The 20,058-nt window shown below is 41.7% G+C and overlaps 2 protein-coding genes across 2 annotated transcripts in view; one reads left to right on the top strand and one right to left on the bottom strand.

Moving 5' to 3' along the window:
- Nucleotides 1-20,058, bottom strand: part of LOC134848194 (putative uncharacterized protein DDB_G0277255) — a 219,297-nt gene that overhangs the window by 126,961 nt on the left and 72,278 nt on the right. The gene's annotated exons all lie outside the window — the stretch shown is intronic.
- Nucleotides 1-20,058, top strand: part of LOC134856950 (calcineurin B homologous protein 1-like) — a 46,303-nt gene that overhangs the window by 20,065 nt on the left and 6,180 nt on the right. The window contains exon 2 of the mRNA XM_063873245.1: nucleotides 10,575-10,672. Within this exon, the coding sequence (XP_063729315.1) occupies nucleotides 10,584-10,672 (89 nt within the window). The 5' untranslated portion in view covers nucleotides 10,575-10,583. The remainder of the gene's footprint in view (nucleotides 1-10,574; nucleotides 10,673-20,058) is intronic.

The raw sequence follows: 20,058 nt of genomic DNA, 5'->3' as shown, positions 1-20,058 counted from the left end.
CTACAATCCCTCTCATTCTCTTCGTGCTGTCGTCTGGACGGCATGATCTTCACCTTCTCACTGACTGTTAGCGATGCCACTGCTGCTGTCCACTCGGGGTCATCTCTGGTCACTTCTCTTTCTAACAATCCACCCAGCATCCGCATCACTTGTGGTGTGACTTGCACCGTTTTATCCAGTAATGAGAGGCTGTTTGTATTCATGCGAGAGAGTTCTTGCTGGACCATGTTCGAGCGCAGCAACAAATCCAAGGGGACCGGGTCCTCCTTGGACAGGATCTTTATCTCGGCTGCTTTCTCTACAGGTAACTCAGGGTGCCCTGGAATTGGATGTCCAGACTTATCCAACCATCTCGTCAAGGGAAGCGCTTCATAAGTTTCTTTGTCCAGAAACGAGAATCCCTCTTTTATTTCCGCCTGATTGGCCTGTTTCTGCTCCAATCTTTCATAGAGCTCAGTTTTCTTGCTGAGGCTGTCAGCATTCTGGTGTTTATCACGCATTCTATGTTCGATTATCATATGGTAGCCATCCAGTCTTACTATCCATCTACCAATATAACTCTGATCCATCGAGTAGGTCTTCAACCAGGATAACGCTCTGTTGTCCACGCGTAACTTCAAGGGAGCGCTCCCCAAGTATGCACGGTACTTCTCCACGAAGGTGACTACTGCAAACATTTCTGCTTTTGGTGCGCCATATTTCATCTCTGTGTCACTCAAGACTTTGCTGCCGTATGCAATGGGACGGAGAACTGTTCTTCCGTTCCATTCTTGCTCTTGATGCAAGATTCCTGAGATGGCCACCACCGATGCGTCTGTGTCGAGAACATACATGCCCTTTTCTGTAGGCATGCCTAGCACTGGCGCTTCGCACAATTCCCGCTTTATGTTCTCGAAAGCAACTTGTGCCTCATCGTTCCATTCGAACTTCTTCCCTTTGTTGCGCATCAGCTTCTGCATCGGATACACCTTGTCCGCATATCCTTTAACGAATTCTCGGTAGTAATTGGCAAACCCTAGGAAGCTCATGAGCTGTGTGTCCGTTCTGGGAGCTTTCCATGTCAACACTGCTTCCACTGCTTCCGGGTCCGGCCTCACACCATGCCTATCCACCATTCGTCCTAGGTACTTAATCGAGTCCCTAAGGATTTCACATTTCGATGGTTTGCACTTTAATCCTGCTCTTTTCATGCATCCAAAGACCTCATCGAGCCTATCAATGTGGTCTTCCAGGGTCGGTGTCGCTATGACTACGTCATCCACGTAACACATCACGAGATTCCCGTACTTCTTGGTCACTCTCGTCAACGCCTGAGCCATCAGTCTTTGAAAAGTGGCCGTTGCATTGCACAAGCCGAAGGGCATCCTCTTCCACTGGTACAATCCCAATTCGCACGCGAATCCGGTTTTCTCTATGTCCTTCTTTCGCAGAGGGACCTGCCAGAAGGCAGAACCTAAGTCCAATGTGGTGAAGAACTTGGCATCACCAAGTTTAGATAGGCTCTCATCTATTCGCGGTATCGGGTACGCATCTTTTATCGTTACCGCGTTCAAGTAACGAAAGTCGCAACAAAATCTAAGCTGCCCCCCTTTCTTTTTCGCCATTACTACTCCGCAAGCCCATGGCGATTTCGAGGGTTCTATCATGTCGTATTCAAGCAACATTTCTATTTCCGTTCGGCACGCTTCCGATTTGTGAGGCGTCATTCGTCTTGCGCCTTCCCTATGGGGAACGGCGCCTTCTTCTAGTTCGATTTTGTGTTCGACGAAATTACAGCAACCGATATCCGCCTTATGTTTTGAAAATACATCTGCGTTCCGATTTAGGAGGTCCCGTAATTTTTTGAAATCTCCCTCACCTATTTTCCCTTTTAAATGTTCTATCTCTGGCAAAACCGGTTTGTCAGATTCTAGTTCATATGACGAGGGGCGTTCCGGAAAATTCGAGCAGCTTGATAAGCCGTCGTCCGTTTCGGATTTCATTGAAAACAATTTATGAATAGATTTTAATTCATTAATCCTCTTTAAAATTTTATCTTTTTTGGCATGATAAGGACAGTCTTTCACACTATATCTCTTCAAGTTTTGTGTCTCCTCATAGTCGGTCCTCATCGGCAAAGCGTAGCCAAGCTTCTTTCCACGCTGGATTGAAACCGTGGTGTCCAGTGTGTTCAACAACACACTGACACACAGTCCGTTTCGCGTTACCGAGAAGCTCCGGCCTAAAATCACCGATCTCTGACTATTTGGATTCGGTACTAAGCAAACCTGTTTACTACCACTTAACGGATTCAAATTTCTCATTCTAAAAACTGCTATCACAGCTTGTCCTGGTTGTAATTTTACTTTTCTATCCAAAAAAATTGGTACCTTGTTTTCGTCTGTTATTATCCTATTAATTGGTCTCTTAACATACTTCCGGTCCGGGTTTCTAATCCGTATCAGACCGTTGTTCAAGTCAATCATCACGTCAAAATTCCTGACAAAATCTCTGCCCAAGATGAATTGGTCGGCGTCGTCCAGATTCTCTACCACCAGGAAGCTCATCCAAAGATCTCGTCCTCCCATATGAAGGACCGTTATCGGTGTTCTTCCGGCTACGTAGATAGCTCCTCGATTGGCTGCGGCCAGTCGGAGATTCGATGGAATTAGATCTTCCCGCGTGAAGCCCATTCTTTCCCAGGTTTTTATCGGCATCACACTCACCACCGCTCCTGTGTCCAGAAGCCCTGTGACTCCGATTTTTGTTCCGTTGGTGTCGAGCAGATGTGCTGTCACATCTGCTTCATACCCAATGTGTACTGCGTCTTGTTCCATCATGGCGTCGTGGCCTATCCTGCGGACTTTGAGTTCCTCTTCTCCCAAATAGATCTGCCCCATTTGGTCATCATCTGTTGTTACATAAGTCCTGGTGTAAATACTGATTCCATCCACATTCAGCATTACTTGATACGGCCCATAGACCTCTAGGTAGCGTCCATGAAGTTTCTTCATGCGAGGGCCACCCGTCGTTAGTAGTGCTCGCACAGCTCTCGACTCGGTGCGTGGCTCCACCTGCCTCAGATAATCTGCATATGTGTCCAAATGCATCAACGTGAACTCGGATGGTTCACTCAGATTTCTGATCACCTGATGTCCAGCCACTGAGATTATCGATTGTATCTTGCTTCCTTGCGGCACCATGCCGAACCTCTGACCGGAGATCACATTAAGCTTCATGCTCAAACTGCTTGGTGCTTTAGTTTCCTCGAACTCCGTTGCTTCGAAGGTATTCAGTTGCTCCTGAAGTTTTTCGTTTTCCAGTTCAAGTTTCACTTTTTGTTCGATCTCTTTTGTCACCAATTCCTGCTGTACTCTATTCAGAGCATCCCTTGCGGCTGCCTTATAATCAATCTTGAAGTCATCAGCCGCAGTTGCTGGTTCCGGCTCACGTGCCTTCTCTGTTACCGCTTGCATCTTCTTTGCCGCCAGCTCTTGAGGTTTATCCTTTCTGCGTGCCTCCGCTTCACTCAAAAGTCGAGCCTTGCTGGCTTTCACTCCTGACAAAGCTTCTTCATGTCTTGGATGCTTGATGCATCCCAGAATTGCGGACAATCTGATTTAAAATGACCTTCCAAGTTGCAAAAGAAACATCGCGGGCCGAATTTCGCGATTACTCCTCTCATTAAATCCTCATGGTCCAACTCTGACGCATCTTCGTCCTCGAGGCTAAAGCCTATCGCTTTCATGCCTTGTTTGTAAGCTGGGCATGCTGACACATGATGGTCTGTTGAACTGCAATTAGCACAAGAGCGTCTCTTGTCCATATCATCCCTCGGTTTGTACCAATTGTTCCCTTGGTTTGCTGGTCCGTTGTTAAAATTTCCATAATTGTTCTTGTAATATCCAGATCTCGAAGGAGGTTTCAACAAAAGATACTCCTTTGATTTGAGCCTTAACTCCTCCGGTGTTGGCGCATTAGTTGATAGTGGTGTGTAAAGCGTTGCTAGCATCGTACGAAGTTCATCATTTTTCACACCATCGATGAATTTTGAGGCTACGGCCAGGTTCATCCTTCGGTTTGACTCATCCGGTTGGCTGCGTCTTCTCAGCATTTCCAAATCATCGAGAAACTTGTCTATGGTTTCATCTTCTCGTTGCCTCCGTTTCTCAAAGCGCATCATCGCCTGGTGCCCCTGCACCCCTGATCCGAAACGATTTAACAAGATTTCGAAGATTTTTTCAGCAGTGTCACGTTGATATTGCTTCTTGGCCATGACACAGTTCAGGGCTGTCCCTTCTAAGTTGCTGGTGAGCGCGCTGCATTCCTGTCTCTCCGATAAGTCCTCTTCCTCGAAATGCAGCTTCATTACCTCTATCCAGGTATCAATACAGCCATCAGATTCGTCTTTGTAGCATCTTGGCTTCTTAAAGACTCTTCTGGACTTCTGACTGCGTTCATTGGTTCTAGATAATCTTGTCAGGAATGTCACCAAAGACCTTTTTAGGGGTTCAAATGCTGTGGCCATAGCCGTAGCATCCCTTGAGTGTCCCGCTTGAGTGTCCTCACACCTCGTCGAAGGCTCTGTGTGCGGTGCATCCCTGCAATCCGAATCACCGTGAGCGCTTCCCGCTTGGCCCACATGACTCCTCCTCGGGCTTGCATGCCCCCTGTTGCCGGAATCACTTCTCCCAGTCGCATGCGTGCCTTGCGTTGGTCGTTCGTTAGAGGTTTGTCTGTTCCCCGTTGAACTTGCTCTGCTGTTCGGGCCCCATGCTCCATTACCCCTTGTGGCATAGCCTGATGAACTGCCCCTGCCTCTAGTGGATCCATACGTTTTCCTCCTTTGATGTTCATTGAAGTTCACCCTCGGTTCCCTGCTGGGACCTCCCGAGTTCGGCTCTCCTTCTTTTGGTCCACTCTTGCTGCTTAGTAGCCCGTCCAACCTATCCATGATAGCCTGAGTTCGCCTCTCCATCATCGCGTCTATCTTTGTGTCAAGAGTCCCAAGAGACTGCTCTTGCTGAATTCTTAACTTCTCCATGTCGGCTCTTAAGCGTAACTCCCTCTGTTCCGCCTCTCTTGTCATTCGCGACAAGTTCCTCGTCATATGTTCGTCCGTTCTCTCTTTCAAGCGTTTTTCGCTCCTGCCAACTTCTTGTCTGTTGCGGTTTATTTCTTCCCGCAGACTTTCTCTTTCAATGTGAACTGCTCTTTCTAGTTCACTCATCCTTATTGACATTTGCTCGTTTTGTTCTCCTAAACTGTCCACTATGTTGTTTAAGACTTCCTCTAGTGCTGCCCCGTTTTCCACGAGTGGCGTCACTAGTGGTGGTGTAACCCTGTCGGTCCCAGGTAACTTCGTGCTTGTCGAGATCCGGGCCTTGACTCTCTGCTTCAACGTCTTTTCATTATTTATTTCAGGATCCATTAACGCGTTGCCGATCCCTCTGGTTCTACTCTCTCCAGGTTGTGGCTCCGAACTTGCCCTAATCGCGAAGTCTTTTGACTGGCCCGGTGTGTTTGCCTCTTTGCTAATCGTTCCTCCTGGGACTCACCATCGTTTCCTGCTCCTCCTCCCATGCTGAATGGAAAGATGTTTCCGAAGGTGTTCTTCATTCTTTCTGAGAACGATGATGACGTTGTTTGTTTCCCAGTTCCGCTTGCCATCATAGTGTTGTCTGTCGGAGATCTTCTAGTTGCCGCTACTTCAGTTGAGATGTCGGACAGTTCCGACATCTCTTCCCGATCCAATGTCCCGGTGGAAGTGGCAAAATCATGGCCTTGTTCTACCGGGGTAGATTCACTCGCCAGCCTTCTGCCTCTTCCTCCCAGTCCATTTACTTCCTGGTTGTCATTCATGGTATGGTCCGTATTGACCTCCACTTCTAACAGTTCTTTTTGTTCTTCCGAGGTCTTCTGACTTCTCGTTTCAACCATTCTGCCTGAAATCGTCCCCCTTTTGTCAGACCGGGATCGCTTGATCCAATCCACAAAAGGATCGGTCATCGTTTTTCTTTGCTTTTCAGGTATGAATTTCCTAGAGCTATTACCTCGTTTTGGTATCCTTGACTTGTCTAGACTCATTCTCTGGTTGTCACTTTCCAATGCCTATTCTTGACTCAATTGCTAGAGACCTTATAGTTTTATTAACAATAATAATGACACAACACAATAAATTTCACCAGATTCTATTAAATAGTGACCACGAATCCCTGTATTTATTCACACTAACCGATTATCGGTCCAAAGATTTTGAAATTAGCACAATATGATGTTATCAGTCAATTTAAAAGATAGTGTACTTACTACCCAATCAAGCACAGTTTACGTTGATTTAAAATCAAAAACAAAAAATTTATTTTGACACAATATGAATGTATATATAAAAAAAACGTATGTGTCTTGTACTCTTAGTCGGTCGCAGTACAATAGTGTCGCGAATATCCGAGTTCGGACCTGTTTTGTATTAGTCTGGTTCTTATTGAAAGGCAAGTTATCAGTGCAGTCACTGATACCTAGCCTGTGTGCTAGTAACCTAATACCTCTCACTTTTTAGTCTTTCTTTCGTCTACCTAAGTCCTTAATAAAATAATACCCCTCCGGATTGGCACAAATTGGACCCTTCCGGACTAACAAAATCTAGACCCTTCCGGATTGGGACCCCTCTGAGTTGATTAATATAAGACCCCTCCGGATTTGGACCCCTCCGAATTAGCAACTATAAGACCCCTCCGGTTTCGGACCCCTCTAACTTGAAAAATCTTTGACCCCTCCGGATTGGGAGCCCTCCGGTTTTGTAAAAGTAGCTTTTCGGAGATTTCCTTTTTTCAACCTATACCCCTCCGGATACGTTCTCCGATGCAATTATGCTCTTTCAATTAACTGGGAAGGGTATGTACTACCTTCCTAGACCCTTCCGGATTGAAGTTAAGCCTCCTATTTGACAATTCACACTAACGGTGAAGGGTCTTATTACTCGCCTAACTTCGGCTCGATTAAGCTTTTGATGTGCCTTTAGCCCTCCCTTTTCGTCTAGAACGGCCTAAAGTTACTTTATTCAACCGCTATTGCCTTTTAGTAGGGGTATAAGGGCTTTTCTAAAAAAATTTGTAAAACGTGAAGGGTGTACCCCTCCGGATTTGTGTAATTTGCTAAAAACAATCTCAAAAAATTTTCTCGCTCGCTTTTTCGAGTAATTCTTTTTCCTACTAGTAAGTTCAGCTAATTTCTGATCTAATGGTACCAAGATTAACCGGATCTGTCCAGTTGTCGAAAAGTTATTAGCCAAAACGTCTTTCTTGCAAACTCAAAAAACTTCTCACTTATAGGTTCCACCTAACTTTTTCCGCAATTCTGGTCCTTTCGTCCTAAAAATTATTGATCCGAGCTCAGAAGGCCGATACTCTTCTAGTTCAATGCAAAAGACCCGATCTAAAACGCATTAGCAGAAAAAATCTGCGAAAAACTATGCTACCTGGACCCCTCCGGATTGATGAATCCACCAAATCAAACACGTTATCTTCGATTTCTCTGGAACGCGGAAGGCTTTCGGGTAGCGGGTTTTGAAACTCGTAGATTCACTAGTGGACGTTGTCCAAACAACTATTTTTACTGTCGTAACTCAAAAATTTCAAAAAATTTTCTAAATTTATAGTGTTCCGTTTTCTCAAAAATCACGAAATTTCAGTTTTCGGTACCAAAATAGTTCCAACCACCTTCGAACTTAACTTAACCGGTTCTATCTATTATGGTAGTGCAGTTACGATGTAACAGACTAACTTAGCGCTTTTTTCCGTTTCAAAAAATATTGACATCTCAAAAATCGCGACTTGTGGGGGGATCAAAATATCGCAATTTTGACCCTAAAAACCGGTCTGTTCTCGCTGTTTTTCACTGAAACACGATATAAGACTATTAATATAGGCTATATAAATAATAATATTAGTAATACTATACCCCTCCGGGTTTCCTTAATATCCGAATTAAGGTGCTTAACTCGGATATTCGCAGTTCGGTGAAGGGTCACTACAGTGCAGCACTGTCGAGCACCCCACAGATTACTATCTTAATTTTTGTACCAAAAGGGATACAAAACTTGTTAACGATACCCAACAGTCGATTGTTGTCGTCGTTGAGCCTCTTCTTGTTGCTCCTTGTACTGCTTGCCGGATCAGTCTTCTCCCAAGACCCTTCCGAATTGAGCGCAAATCAGCTGACCCTTCCGGATTGGGCGCAATTTATCATTAACGTGCTTAAATGCTCAAATAACCCTACAGTACAAGCCTCACAAACGGCTACAAAACTGATCGTAACGATCCTGACTGATATAAATGCCTGTAACAACAATATATCTATCAACAACAAACGGGGGGGGGGGTTGGATCACATCTTGTCTGGGGGGATGATTTCTACTGATTTTCTACTTTTTTACTGTTTTTGGTTTTTTCGGCAATTTTTTGTGTTTTTTGTTTTTCTTGGGTACTATACTACTTTTTGTTTGGTTTTACTTATATCTTTAAGTGTTTTTGGTCACAAACCACTCAGGGGATGAGGGGTTCGCGATTCCCCCCACCCTTCCTGGTTCGTGAATTTTCGGTCTTAACTAGGTTAAAAAACTGTTCACGGTAATCCGGAAGGCGTTACTGCTCTCCGGCTTCGACCAGAACGCTCAAATTAACTTAATTACATGCAACTAGTGAGCTCATGGCTGGGTCTCAGTATCCCCAGACCACGAGGTCACTCCTAAAAACAGGGCTACTACTTATTATATTACTATTGTTTTTGTTCAGTAGATAAAAATCATCATCTCCATCGAAGATGGATCAACCCTTTCCCCCCCAACTCCTAGCACCTCATCCTTGTCAAAACTAATCCAAATATCAATTAAATTCAAGTCAGGACATGACATGATGCTAAAAGTTTACGTGGCAGGATAAAAGTTTCAGTTCCTTTACCCTTCCGGATTGACGAATCCGCTAAATCAAGCTCGTTAATCTTGATTTCCTCCTATTCCGGAAGGCTAGTTTCTTACCCTTCACCGTTGTTCGCAACGGCCTTGCAACTATTGTAGCAGCACAATAGTTGTAACTCGGAACGTCCTCTGCTATTCTGTAGTTCGTTGTCGTTTTTAATTTCGATTTTCGTCCTGTTCGCTATCGCAGATAAATTGTTCTTGTTTTTCTCGTTTTCCAGCCAAAATGGCCGTTTCTGACGTTTCTCAGAAATATGACGTCACAATTCGATTTTTTGAAATTTAAAAATACTAGAATATTCCAGCACTCACCGTCTGGCTAATCGTTCCAATAACGTTCTTAGTTCTTAATAACCACAAATCCGGAAGGCTTACTGCTAAAAATTCGAAGTCTGCATAAATTGCATTTTGGCCATTCTGGTCGAATGCCACACCTGGCCATGGGGGTGTTCTTATTTCTAGAGGAGGGTATTTTGGTAGTGGCCTTCAAGCGGTAACACGATTTGCAGTCTCATGTCTTACACGAACCGAATTGACTCCGACTGAATGAGGTACAAAAGCACAAGAGATAGTGTCCCTGACCGTTGAGCCAATGGTTATAGGGCCTGTTTTTCTGAACCTCATATGTGACATAAGTAGGCGACTGTTACATTTTTAACAACTAGCGTCGTTCATTTTGATAAACTTAGTTGTATCGCAAGTGGTGCAAAGCTCAGCTTAGCCTCTGTGTCCAAAAATGAGGCTATTTGGTTTATCACTATCAAAGGAGGATGATATTTTTCGTGGTGCAATTTGCTCTACAATACCAGCGAATATTTTGATTAGCGAACAAACCAAGAAAATGAATGCAAAAGCAGAGTCACCGTGTCTGGGCGTTATGCCCGAATCTTGAATTTTCATTATGCCGTTTTCTCTCTTTCTTAACGACCATTTTTTTTCGTGTGTTTCGGCTGTTCTTCTGTTGACACATCGTAAAGAAAATTGCCTTCTTTTCGTATTTTTGAGAAATATCCTTGCTCAACTCGAATTTTTCTAAAATTTAACATCCAGAATTTTTTTTGTTACGACTTCAGCAATAAGCCTTTAACGCCGTTTTTTTTTCGTACGATTGGAGCTTCCGCTGAGCCATCCGGGAAATGGCCTAATAATTGCTATTTTTGGCATATCGTACGTTGCATTAATTCCGAACTAGTTGTTTATTTCAATTTGAGTGGTTGAGGACGAGCTGAGGGTTATTCCATCGCTAATAGATTCGATATGAAACTGACGCTAAAATAATAGTTTTTAGCCCTATGTTTAGTCATTGTCACTTTTTTCTGGTGATCCGCGGCCCAGCGTGGTCATTATTTGCTTGTAGTCGCAAGCTATTTAAGATTCGTTTGGCCCTTAAACCGACCAAAAATCAACTGGCTAGGTCGATACCGTGAAAAAAAAACGTGGAATCAAGATATCTGTTGAGTGTCAGTCATCAATAGGGACTTTCTAGTTTCCGTTGCTATGAAATGTTTGGGCGAATGCTACACTTACTCTTTTAATTTTCGTCTGATTCTGCTGCCAGCTTCACTTCGTACAAATGTTTCAGACTTATTGTAGTCATTCTAAATTGTATCATGAAATTTTTTAGAAGAAGATGGGATCAAGGAATTCATGCATGCTTCAACCAGATGAAATCTTGGAAATCAAGTATAAAACATCCTTCACTGAAAAGCAAATTGAGAGGTTAGTTTTAAAAAATGAACACTAATTGCATTTCGAAATTAATTCAAGACAGCAAGTGTATGTCATATACGTTCACATCAAAATTAAGCATTATAGTATATTTTAAGCAATAGCAATTATTTTAAGTACAAACAGTTATCAGGGGGAAAATGGCAAAAAACTTGTCACACTAATTCTTAAATGTTACTTGAGTTTTCCTATAAGTTAAAGTGTTATCTGAATTCCGAAGATAGAATTCTTAGTTATCAACTAAGTCAGTGTAAATCGAATGCTCTGGCTAATTTATCAAAGATACCATAGCCAGGAGAAATTCTGATGATCTTATTTTTTTAAATATTAAGTATATGTGTTGGTATGTCCACTGACAGGAAAACCAGATTTTTCAATTAGCAACAATGTAGAATTTGTGGTTGCCCGAATAAGATAGGGACCAGTTTTGAGTTTATGTAAGTGCTATCAATTCTTCTAGATAGACACCAGTTTGAGTTTATTTATACAATACCAAACAGTTGATAAATTTTATCTACGCTTTAAAATTTTTTTGTGGTTGCCCGAATAAGATAGGGACCAGTTTTGAGTTTATGTAAGTGCTATCAATTCTTCTAGATAGACACCAGTTTGAGTTTATGTAAGTGCTATCAATTCTTCTTTCTGTCTGGAGACCTGCTGTCCTGACCTTGCGATCTCTAATGTCCGATGGGATCTGAAATAAAAGAGTGCAGTAAGAATTCGATTTGATGCCTAACAGTTTGTCTACAATACAACTTATTAACAACCTTTTTGAATTTCTAAACTTACGACTTTAACATGGCGCAGCCAGCAGAGAAAAAAGGAGGGGGAAAAATCCATTAAACATAGTAGCATTTTGGGAAACAAGAACGCCGGAACGTCCAGTATATTGGGAGGAGTGGATAATTAAATTTCACTGGGGGATGATAGCAAAATACGACATTGATCCCGATGATTTCTATTTGCGAGTACTCTAAATGCGGCGGCTATCACGGCGTTGCCTGAAGAAGTCAATGGAAGAAACCGTCTCGATTCGGAAAAGAAGTTAAAGTCAAACTTATATCTTTGTATTGGAGATGAGGCGCAACGAATATTCAAAGCACGAAAACCGACGGTTTACATTAAAACGGAACGGTACCCACGGGTCCTGGATGAGATGCAAAATGTTTTCCAACGTGAGAGGAATGTAACTCATGATCGGGGACTCTTCTACGGACGAAAACAGCGAGAGAACGAAACGTTCGAAAAGTTTCATGCGGAGCTAAGCGCCCTAGAAGGAAGATGTGATTTCGCAAATGCGGCCGAAAATGTTCGTGATATTTTCATTATGAATATGCGGGAATCGGATTGTCAACGAAAATTATCACGATCAACTAAGTTACCCGAGGAAGTTTACCGGATCGCCTTAACATATGAACGTGGTGAGCGCGCATACAAATCATATACGGGAAAACCAGCTTCATCAGCTCCGGCAATATCAATAAAACAGGAACCGGTAAATAATATAAGAAGGGGACAAGGATTTTTTCGAGGCCGAGGACGTGCGGGACGTGGAGGATACACCCAAGGATCAAGTAGTAGTGGGGGAAGCGGAAATAACCGTAGGTGTTACAATTGCGACGCACCAAATTTTACCCTGGATCACATCGCGAGCTGTCCTGCAAAGGGAGCAACATGTAACTCGTGCCGAAAATTGGGACATTTTGAACGAACATGTCGAGGAATTAGAAGGGGGACTAACCAATGGAGAGGACGAGGACGAGTCGGATTAGTCAGGGAGGAAAATGAGCATCATCAGAGTACGCAAAACGTAAATGAAATGAATGAAGACCCAGTGTCGTGGGTGAATCAGCAGGGGTGCGGGGAAAATGAATCCATGACGTCGGGATCGGACGACTACATGGTAATGTCGATAAAAAGGAAGAAGAATGAAACAGAATTGAAAATCCCTGGGGCCCGCGTTCAAGTGGAGGTTTCAGGGAAGAAGATGTGGTTGTGGATCGATAGTGGATCCCCAGTGACTATTTTCAGCATCAACGACCTAAAAACAACGTTAGGAAAAGCAAATATTCAACTACAGCCGTCAAAAGAGGAATTTCTGGATTACAACAACAATCGAATAAACATACTAGGGAAGGTAACAGTGATGATGTCATAAATGGCTGGGCAGCACCAGCACAAGTGTCAGTAATATCCGGAAATCATCAGTCAATCCTGGGGCGCGATCTGATGGGCACCCTAGGTCTCGAGTTAGTCCAACGAAAAAAAGTGATGGGAATCACAGGGGAAGGGATCAGTCAAGAGGAGGAGGAATACGACGAATTGCAAACATACTTCTGTAAGTTGTACCCAAATTTATTTACTAGGATAGGAAAGATCCGGAATGCGAAAGTAAAAGCTGATTTTTTTTGAAAATTTGAAGCCTATACAACAAAAAGGGCGCAGGGTGCCAATCAGTCTACAAGAAAAGGTGGATAAAGAAATTCATCGGCTGATAAATGAAGGACATATCGTAAAATTACAAGAGTGCTCTGATAAGTATTTCGTCTCTCCTATCGTCATTACAGTAAAAAAGGACGGAAGCATAAGATTAGCACTAGAATCAAGAGAATTGAACAAACAGGTACACAAAAATAAGTACCAAATGCCAAATATTGACGAATTATTAGACGGAGTAAGTCAGATTATCGCGGAGAAAAAATCGGGGAATGTATATTTTACAACATTGGGTTTCACATATGCGTACGGACTTATCGTTTTAAAAACGGATTTTACGGACTTACGTCAATGCCGGCGGAATTCCAGAAGGTAATTGATAACTTAATTAAGGAGTTCCCCCAGGCTAACGCGTTTATTGATGATATCTTAATTGCGTCAAAAGGAACTAAGATCGAACACATTGCGTTGGTGGAAAAGATATTGAAAAAGCTAGATGTCTCCAATGTCGCGTTAAAACTGCGAAAATGCGAATTTGCGAAAACAGAGTGCGAATGGCTCGGATTTCGAATTGGGGAAAGTGGTATCACGCCCTTAGTAAGAAAAACACAAGCAATAGAAGACTTGAAAACCCCAAAATCTCGAAAGCAGTTGAAATCTCTGATGGGTTCACTACACAGCTTGCACAAATTTTTACCCAAACTCGCTGAATTAAGCGCACCATTAAGGCCACTACTGAGTCAAAATAACGATTTTGTCTGGACATCCGTTTGCGAAAATGCGTTCCAACAATTAAAATCGCTGGTGGAAAATATTGTCGAATTACGACACTTCGACATTCACCGTGAAACTAGAATTATTTGTGACGCTAGTCACGATGGCCTAGGGGCCGTCTTAGAACAGTATGGCGTATCCGGGTGGCACCCGATTTCGTTTGCATCCCGTTATCTTAATCCGGCTGAGAAAAAATACTCCACAAACGAATTAGAATTACTCGCGGTAGTGTGGGCGACGGAACATTTTCGAAATTATATATACGGTCGGTATTTCACAGTAATATCTGACCATAAAGCGCTACTTACATTGTTGAATTCGTCACCGAAAGGAAATAAAACATTTTTCAGCCGATTAACAAGATGGTATGATCGATTGGTGCCATACGACTTTAAAGTTGAACATAGACAAGGGTCAAAAATGGGGATGGCTGACTATTTGTCTCGGTTTCCGTCCGCAGTGGCACCCGAGACAAGTCATTACGATGAAAATTTTAGTAGCAAAGATAAGAATGATAAACGCGGCGTTAAGGCCCAAGGATAAAACGAAGCCTAGGGGTCAGGAAGTGAATAGCATTAAGCGAAAACCGACGGTAGGGGGCGAACAGTCATGTTTCGACGTAACGAAATCAGTTTCATCCAATGAGAACGAAAGAAAATACGATAATGCAAATATTCACCGTGAGCACAAACGCTCAATAGAGGGCGTGTTTACATGCAACCGGCGGTTAACCAATCAGCGTCGAGATATTTGCATACCGGCGGAAATATGCAAATACCGAAGAACGAGATTCAGACTTTGTTCTCATTGCTTAAAATACAGTTGCAAACACAAAAAATTGACCCAATACTCTCAAAACCCTTCTATTTCAACTAACTACAATTGCAAGCCTTCTGCGTTGAAAACCTACAGTTGCAAACCATCAGTCTTACAAGATTACAGTGGAGAGCCACTTACTTAGTCACTTACAGTAGTAAAGATTATAGTGAAAAGCCATTTACTTCGAAAAAGTACAGTAGCAAAACCCTAATTCGAAACAACTTGAGTAACCCAAAATATACAAAAATGAGTAATTCGCCAGAGAAAAATGTTCCTCCAACTTCGGCAATAGTCAACACATCAACTAATTTGGGAAATGTTAATCTAAATGTTGTACTGAACCGCCTAAATCAACCTCCTAGCGTTAGTTCAGATTCCGATATTGAAATGATACCACCCGAAAACTTGATATTAAACAAACTAATTCTAAAAAACTGAATACAATTGTATCTTTTCCACATCAGTTCCCCGGTTTATCGTACCCACTTGTACAAAATGAAAAATGGATCTATTCTATAGTGCCATCGGATAGTAAAATAGTGACGAAAATTGATCACCCGGAAGTTTTGAATTTAAAATTGATTGAAGCAAACATTGAAAAAGACCCAATTATGAAGACCATCCGAGACAACATCAGAGACAAAAACCCACGAGCAAAGGAGATTATTACAAAATTAGGACAATACTACGCCCAGCATTACAACGACTTCGCTGTACGTGAGAATTGCCTGTGGATGGACGGCCGGTTAGCAATACCGAAGGACCTATCATCAGCAATTCTGACTCGCCTACATTACAAGCATCATGGGCGGGACAAGATGTTTGCGGCCGCAAAGGACGTGTGGATCCCCCTTATGCATCGAAATATCGCGGCCACAGCAAATCACTGCAAAAGTTGCTTAGAAGCAGGTAAAAACCTTAAACCGGACATTCCGAAAAGTGACATGGGGGAAACGTAAAGAGTCCCTATTTTGGCCAAATTTTTTGCTCCGCAGTCAAAATTTTGAAAAAACAGGTCAAAAAAGGCGTTTTTAGGCATCTATGGAAAATTATGACCAAAAAACCCCGTTTTTCGGCGTGTGCTCCCCTTAAAAATTAGTATATATTGACGTTTTAAAAAATTTTAAGGTTGTTGGCCGAAAATGGAATTCATGAAATAAAGACAAAGTGGGGGACCCTTTGGTTGGCAAGAGGGTCAAATCCAAATTTTTCGAAATTATTCAACATCTTTTTTTAATTCTATGAAGCACTTGTTGCCAAATGCACCTAATTTTTTTAAAATAAGTATCGAAGTTCTTCAGATCCTCTCACCAGCCCACGGAAAAAAAATGCGCAAATTGAAAAAAAACTGCGTATTTATTATGGTTTGAACTTTTGTGCTTCTTGCACAGCAGCTGGCTATCCTTGTTTCCAATGTGTTTTTAGCTTTAAATTTTTTTAGGTATCTGGTTTATCGCGATCAAAGGAGGATGATATTTTTTGTGGTGTATTTTGCTCTACAATTCTAGCGAATGTTATGATTTGCAAACAAACCAGAAAATTACCGCAACAGCAGATTGTGCAAGTAGCACAGTCTTCTGTTTAAAAAAGTATCCGATTTTGAAAAATTTCCACGTTTTTTGACAATTGTAATTACGCTTGCGATTAGCAAGCGTTATCAAACTGGAAAATATACTGTTTTTGGGTTAACAACTTGTTTAACAGAATCACTAAGTACCTTGATTCATAATGAATTGGAATTTCTCAGCGTCTCGGAATACGCATGAGACAGCAAAGGTCCTGGGTGTGAATCTGAGCAGGGATTGTTTTTTTTCAAACGGGAAAAAATCAGTTTCAAAAAAATGTTGGCTTATTATTTGTCTGATTTTGTGTTGTTGGCTTAGTTGCCACATCTGAGATCTTTTTTTTTGCTGAATGCAGTTTTCGTTTCAGTTCCTTTATGCTTTTATTTACTCCAGCAATTTGTAATTCTACTAAGCTTGACTTCGTATGTTTATTTCGCTTGGTATGTCTTGCTATTAAGATAGAACTGCCGGTTTTAAGCCCAGAAATAGAAAGATGGTGGCCATCAGGAAGGGCATCCGGTCCACTTGAATCACTTTATCTTGGTTCGTATTGAACTCAAGTTTCTATGCGTTCCCAGACAACTTAGTGTGCCGGTAAGGAAAATGCATGGGACAACAAAAGTCCTGGGTGAGAATCTGACCAGGACCTGTTTTTTTTCCAAACGAGAAATATTCTTTCAAATGAAATCGTCGGCCAATTACTTGTCTGCTTATCTGTTGTCGGCTTAGTTGTCACATCTTGGAATCGGTTTTGTTTTGCGGCGCGCATTTTTCTTTAACGTTACTTCTTGTGTTTGATTCACTACTACAATTTGTAATCTTACTTGTTTAACTTCGCATTTCCTCTGTTTTTTTTTCGTTGAAAAATTCTTTGCTCCAAGTTATTTCGGCCTATTTTTTATCGTCTTAATGACCAAATTTTGGGTCGTTTCAAGGGAAACACAATTTTTTGTTTCTCTGAGAATTTCTAGTGATTTTCAAAAAGGGTATTAATTTTAAAGATCGCCTGTTTTCCTTTTTTCCTGTGTACTTCCCTAAAGTCACTTTTTACTCGACCCCCATGTCTACAGCCTTCGAAAAAGTCAAAGGGGAAACATTTGACCCATATTATTGATTTTTTTTTCGTATTCTCAAAAACTACCCCTATCAAATCAGAGTTTTTGATTTCGATAAAAAGAGTGGTTTTGAACAGCTCCCTGTGTAAGCGGCTACGCTCACATTTTTTACACGTAAAATTATCTCGTTCGGAAAAATCAAATTTGTGATTTTTTGATCGTTTTTAAAAAAGTTAAATTTTCTCGAAAACTACCCGGGCATATCCGGGATTTAGGGTTCAATCCAACGAATGGGTTGTCGGAAGCTCCTTTGCCTATGCGACTACTCCCAAATCGTTCTGACACCAAAAGTTGTGGCCCTGCGACAAATCAAAACTTTTCTCAAGAATTACACTCCCAAATCTGAAATTTTTGGTTCAATTGCAATTGCACGGAAACTTACCTCCGAAACCTGAGATTTTTGATTCATCGAAGTTACACGAATATCTTCTGAATTAGCGGCTTTGTCCTAGTTTTTCACACTAAAAGCTATGTTTCTCGGAAATTAACAAATTTTGATTTGTCGACCGTTTCTTAGACTTTTCTCGCTTACTTTCCTGCCAACTCTGATATCATTGGTTTAATCGAAACAACAGGTTGCTGAAAGCTTACCGTTTCAACTGGCTAGGACCAGTTTGTTTTAGCAAAAAAGTTAAGGCCTTCAAACAAGTCGAAGTTTTGAAACTTTGACAGTTTTTCGGAAACTTTTCGAGTTAACGCGAAAACTGCCGTGCTATTTCTCAGGTTGTGTTCAATTGAGAAACCCGGTTTTGGGAATCTTTTATGCTTAATTAGCCACCACCTGCTTCTTGCCAAAAAACGGACTAGCAAGCGTTATCAAACTAGAATATGTACTTTTTTCGGGTTAACAACTTGTTCAAAAGAATCACTTGAGTCACTTAGTATCTTGGTTCTTAATGAATTGGAGTTTCTGAGCGTCACCGGCACCCTTAGTGTAGAGGTAACTATTATGCATGAGACAGCAAAGGTCCTGGATGTGAATCTGAGCAGGGCTTGTTTTTTATTAAATAGGAAATAATCTGTTTCAAAAAAACGGTTGGCATTCCATTTGTCTGATTTTGTTTTTTCCGCTTAGTTGCCAAATTTGAAATATTTTTTGCTGAATGCAGCTTTCTTTTTAGTTACTTTTTATGCTTTCATTTACTCTAGCAAGTTGTAATTCTACTAGCCTTCACCTTGATATATTTTTTCGCTTGGTATGTCTTGCTATTAAGATAGAACTGCCGGTCCCGAGCCCTGAAAAAGAAGGCAGGTGGACATCAGGAAGGGCATCCGGTCCATACGGACTTCGGTCTGAAATTGCTCCTTAAAGGGCACCGCTCCAAACAGCTTAGGGAAAGTCAAACAATCAAGAGCCCTCTGTCCCGTGCGCCCCTCAAAAAACCCACCCTAGAAAAGAAGTTGTTCCGATTATGCTCGTGGAACGTTGACTCGCATAAAGGAAATTGTCTTGATATATGCGAAACTTTTGAAAGAAGAAAGTTATCGGTGTGCTGCCTACAGGAAACTCGTTTCAAATGTAGTGGCCGGAGAAGTTTTGGAAATAGCGAGTAAATTTAGGTTTTCTGGCAAGGAAGCTCAGAAGTCAGAAAAATGGTGTTGCAATAGTCATCAATAGTCGACTTATTGAAAACGTACTGGAAGTCAAAAGAGTAAATGAACGTATTATGCGCCTTAAACTTGTATTAGGACATGCTGTGTATTATGTTGTATCTGTGTATGCACCACAAGCTGTAGAGATAATTCGGAAAAAGAATACTTTCACAACACGCTAGAAGATACTATGTTATCTCTACTTGACCAAGAATATACTTTCCGGTGTGGTGACTTGAATGGACACATTGAAGTGTGAGGGCAGAAAATTGCCTGCGAAATTGACCCATTTTGCTTTGGTACTTTAAACTCAGAAGGTCAGATACTTCTCAATTTCTGCCAGTCACAAAATATAGATGTCCCAACATTTTATTTGAAGAACTCCACCCCAGATTGGCTTCTTTCTAACACAATCGTCGTAGAGAAGCTGTGTAAAAAATTTGAAGGTTCTCATGGGCGAAGAATATGGTACTCAGCATAGACTTGTTGTGTATGATTTCTATCTTAAAGCTCCTATTTACCGCCATAAGTCAAAACTATTTAGATCTATAAATTCGTGGAAATTAATTGAAATAGAAAACCAAACCAAGTACAAAGAAGCAGTAAGGAAGAAGCCTTAAATAATGAAATACCTGTCAACTGGGAAATTTTTAAATCAACATTTCTAGAAGTGAAAAAGGTATGTGGCGGAACAAACGGAAAACCTGCGAGAAAAAGAAAAAATGGTGGTGAAATAAAATATAGGCGAAAGAGTTGAAAAAGTGTTCTTCAAAAAGTGGCAGAGGTCTAGAAATGAGGAAGACCGGGTGATGTGGCGGAGGCAGAACACAGTCGTGAAGTGTAACAGCTAGCTGCTGTAAGTAAAAAAAAGAATCCAGTCAGAAATGGGGTCAAGATCTATCAAAACGTGGACAACTCGGCATTAAATGTTCTGCCTTGCCAAGCAGATGAAAAATGATCAAAAGGATGTGTGTTGAGCGGGATTCATTAAATGTGGTGGAAAATTTCTGACTTGTGACGCAGATGTACTCTTGCAGTGGCAAAGCTACCTCTCAAATCTTTTAAATGAAACAAA

Source organism: Symsagittifera roscoffensis, chromosome 1 (assembly GCF_963678635.1).
Source record: "Symsagittifera roscoffensis chromosome 1, txSymRosc1.1, whole genome shotgun sequence".
Lineage (NCBI taxonomy): Eukaryota > Metazoa > Xenacoelomorpha > Acoela > Convolutidae > Symsagittifera > Symsagittifera roscoffensis.
This window is presented reverse-complemented; position numbering and strand designations above follow the sequence as displayed.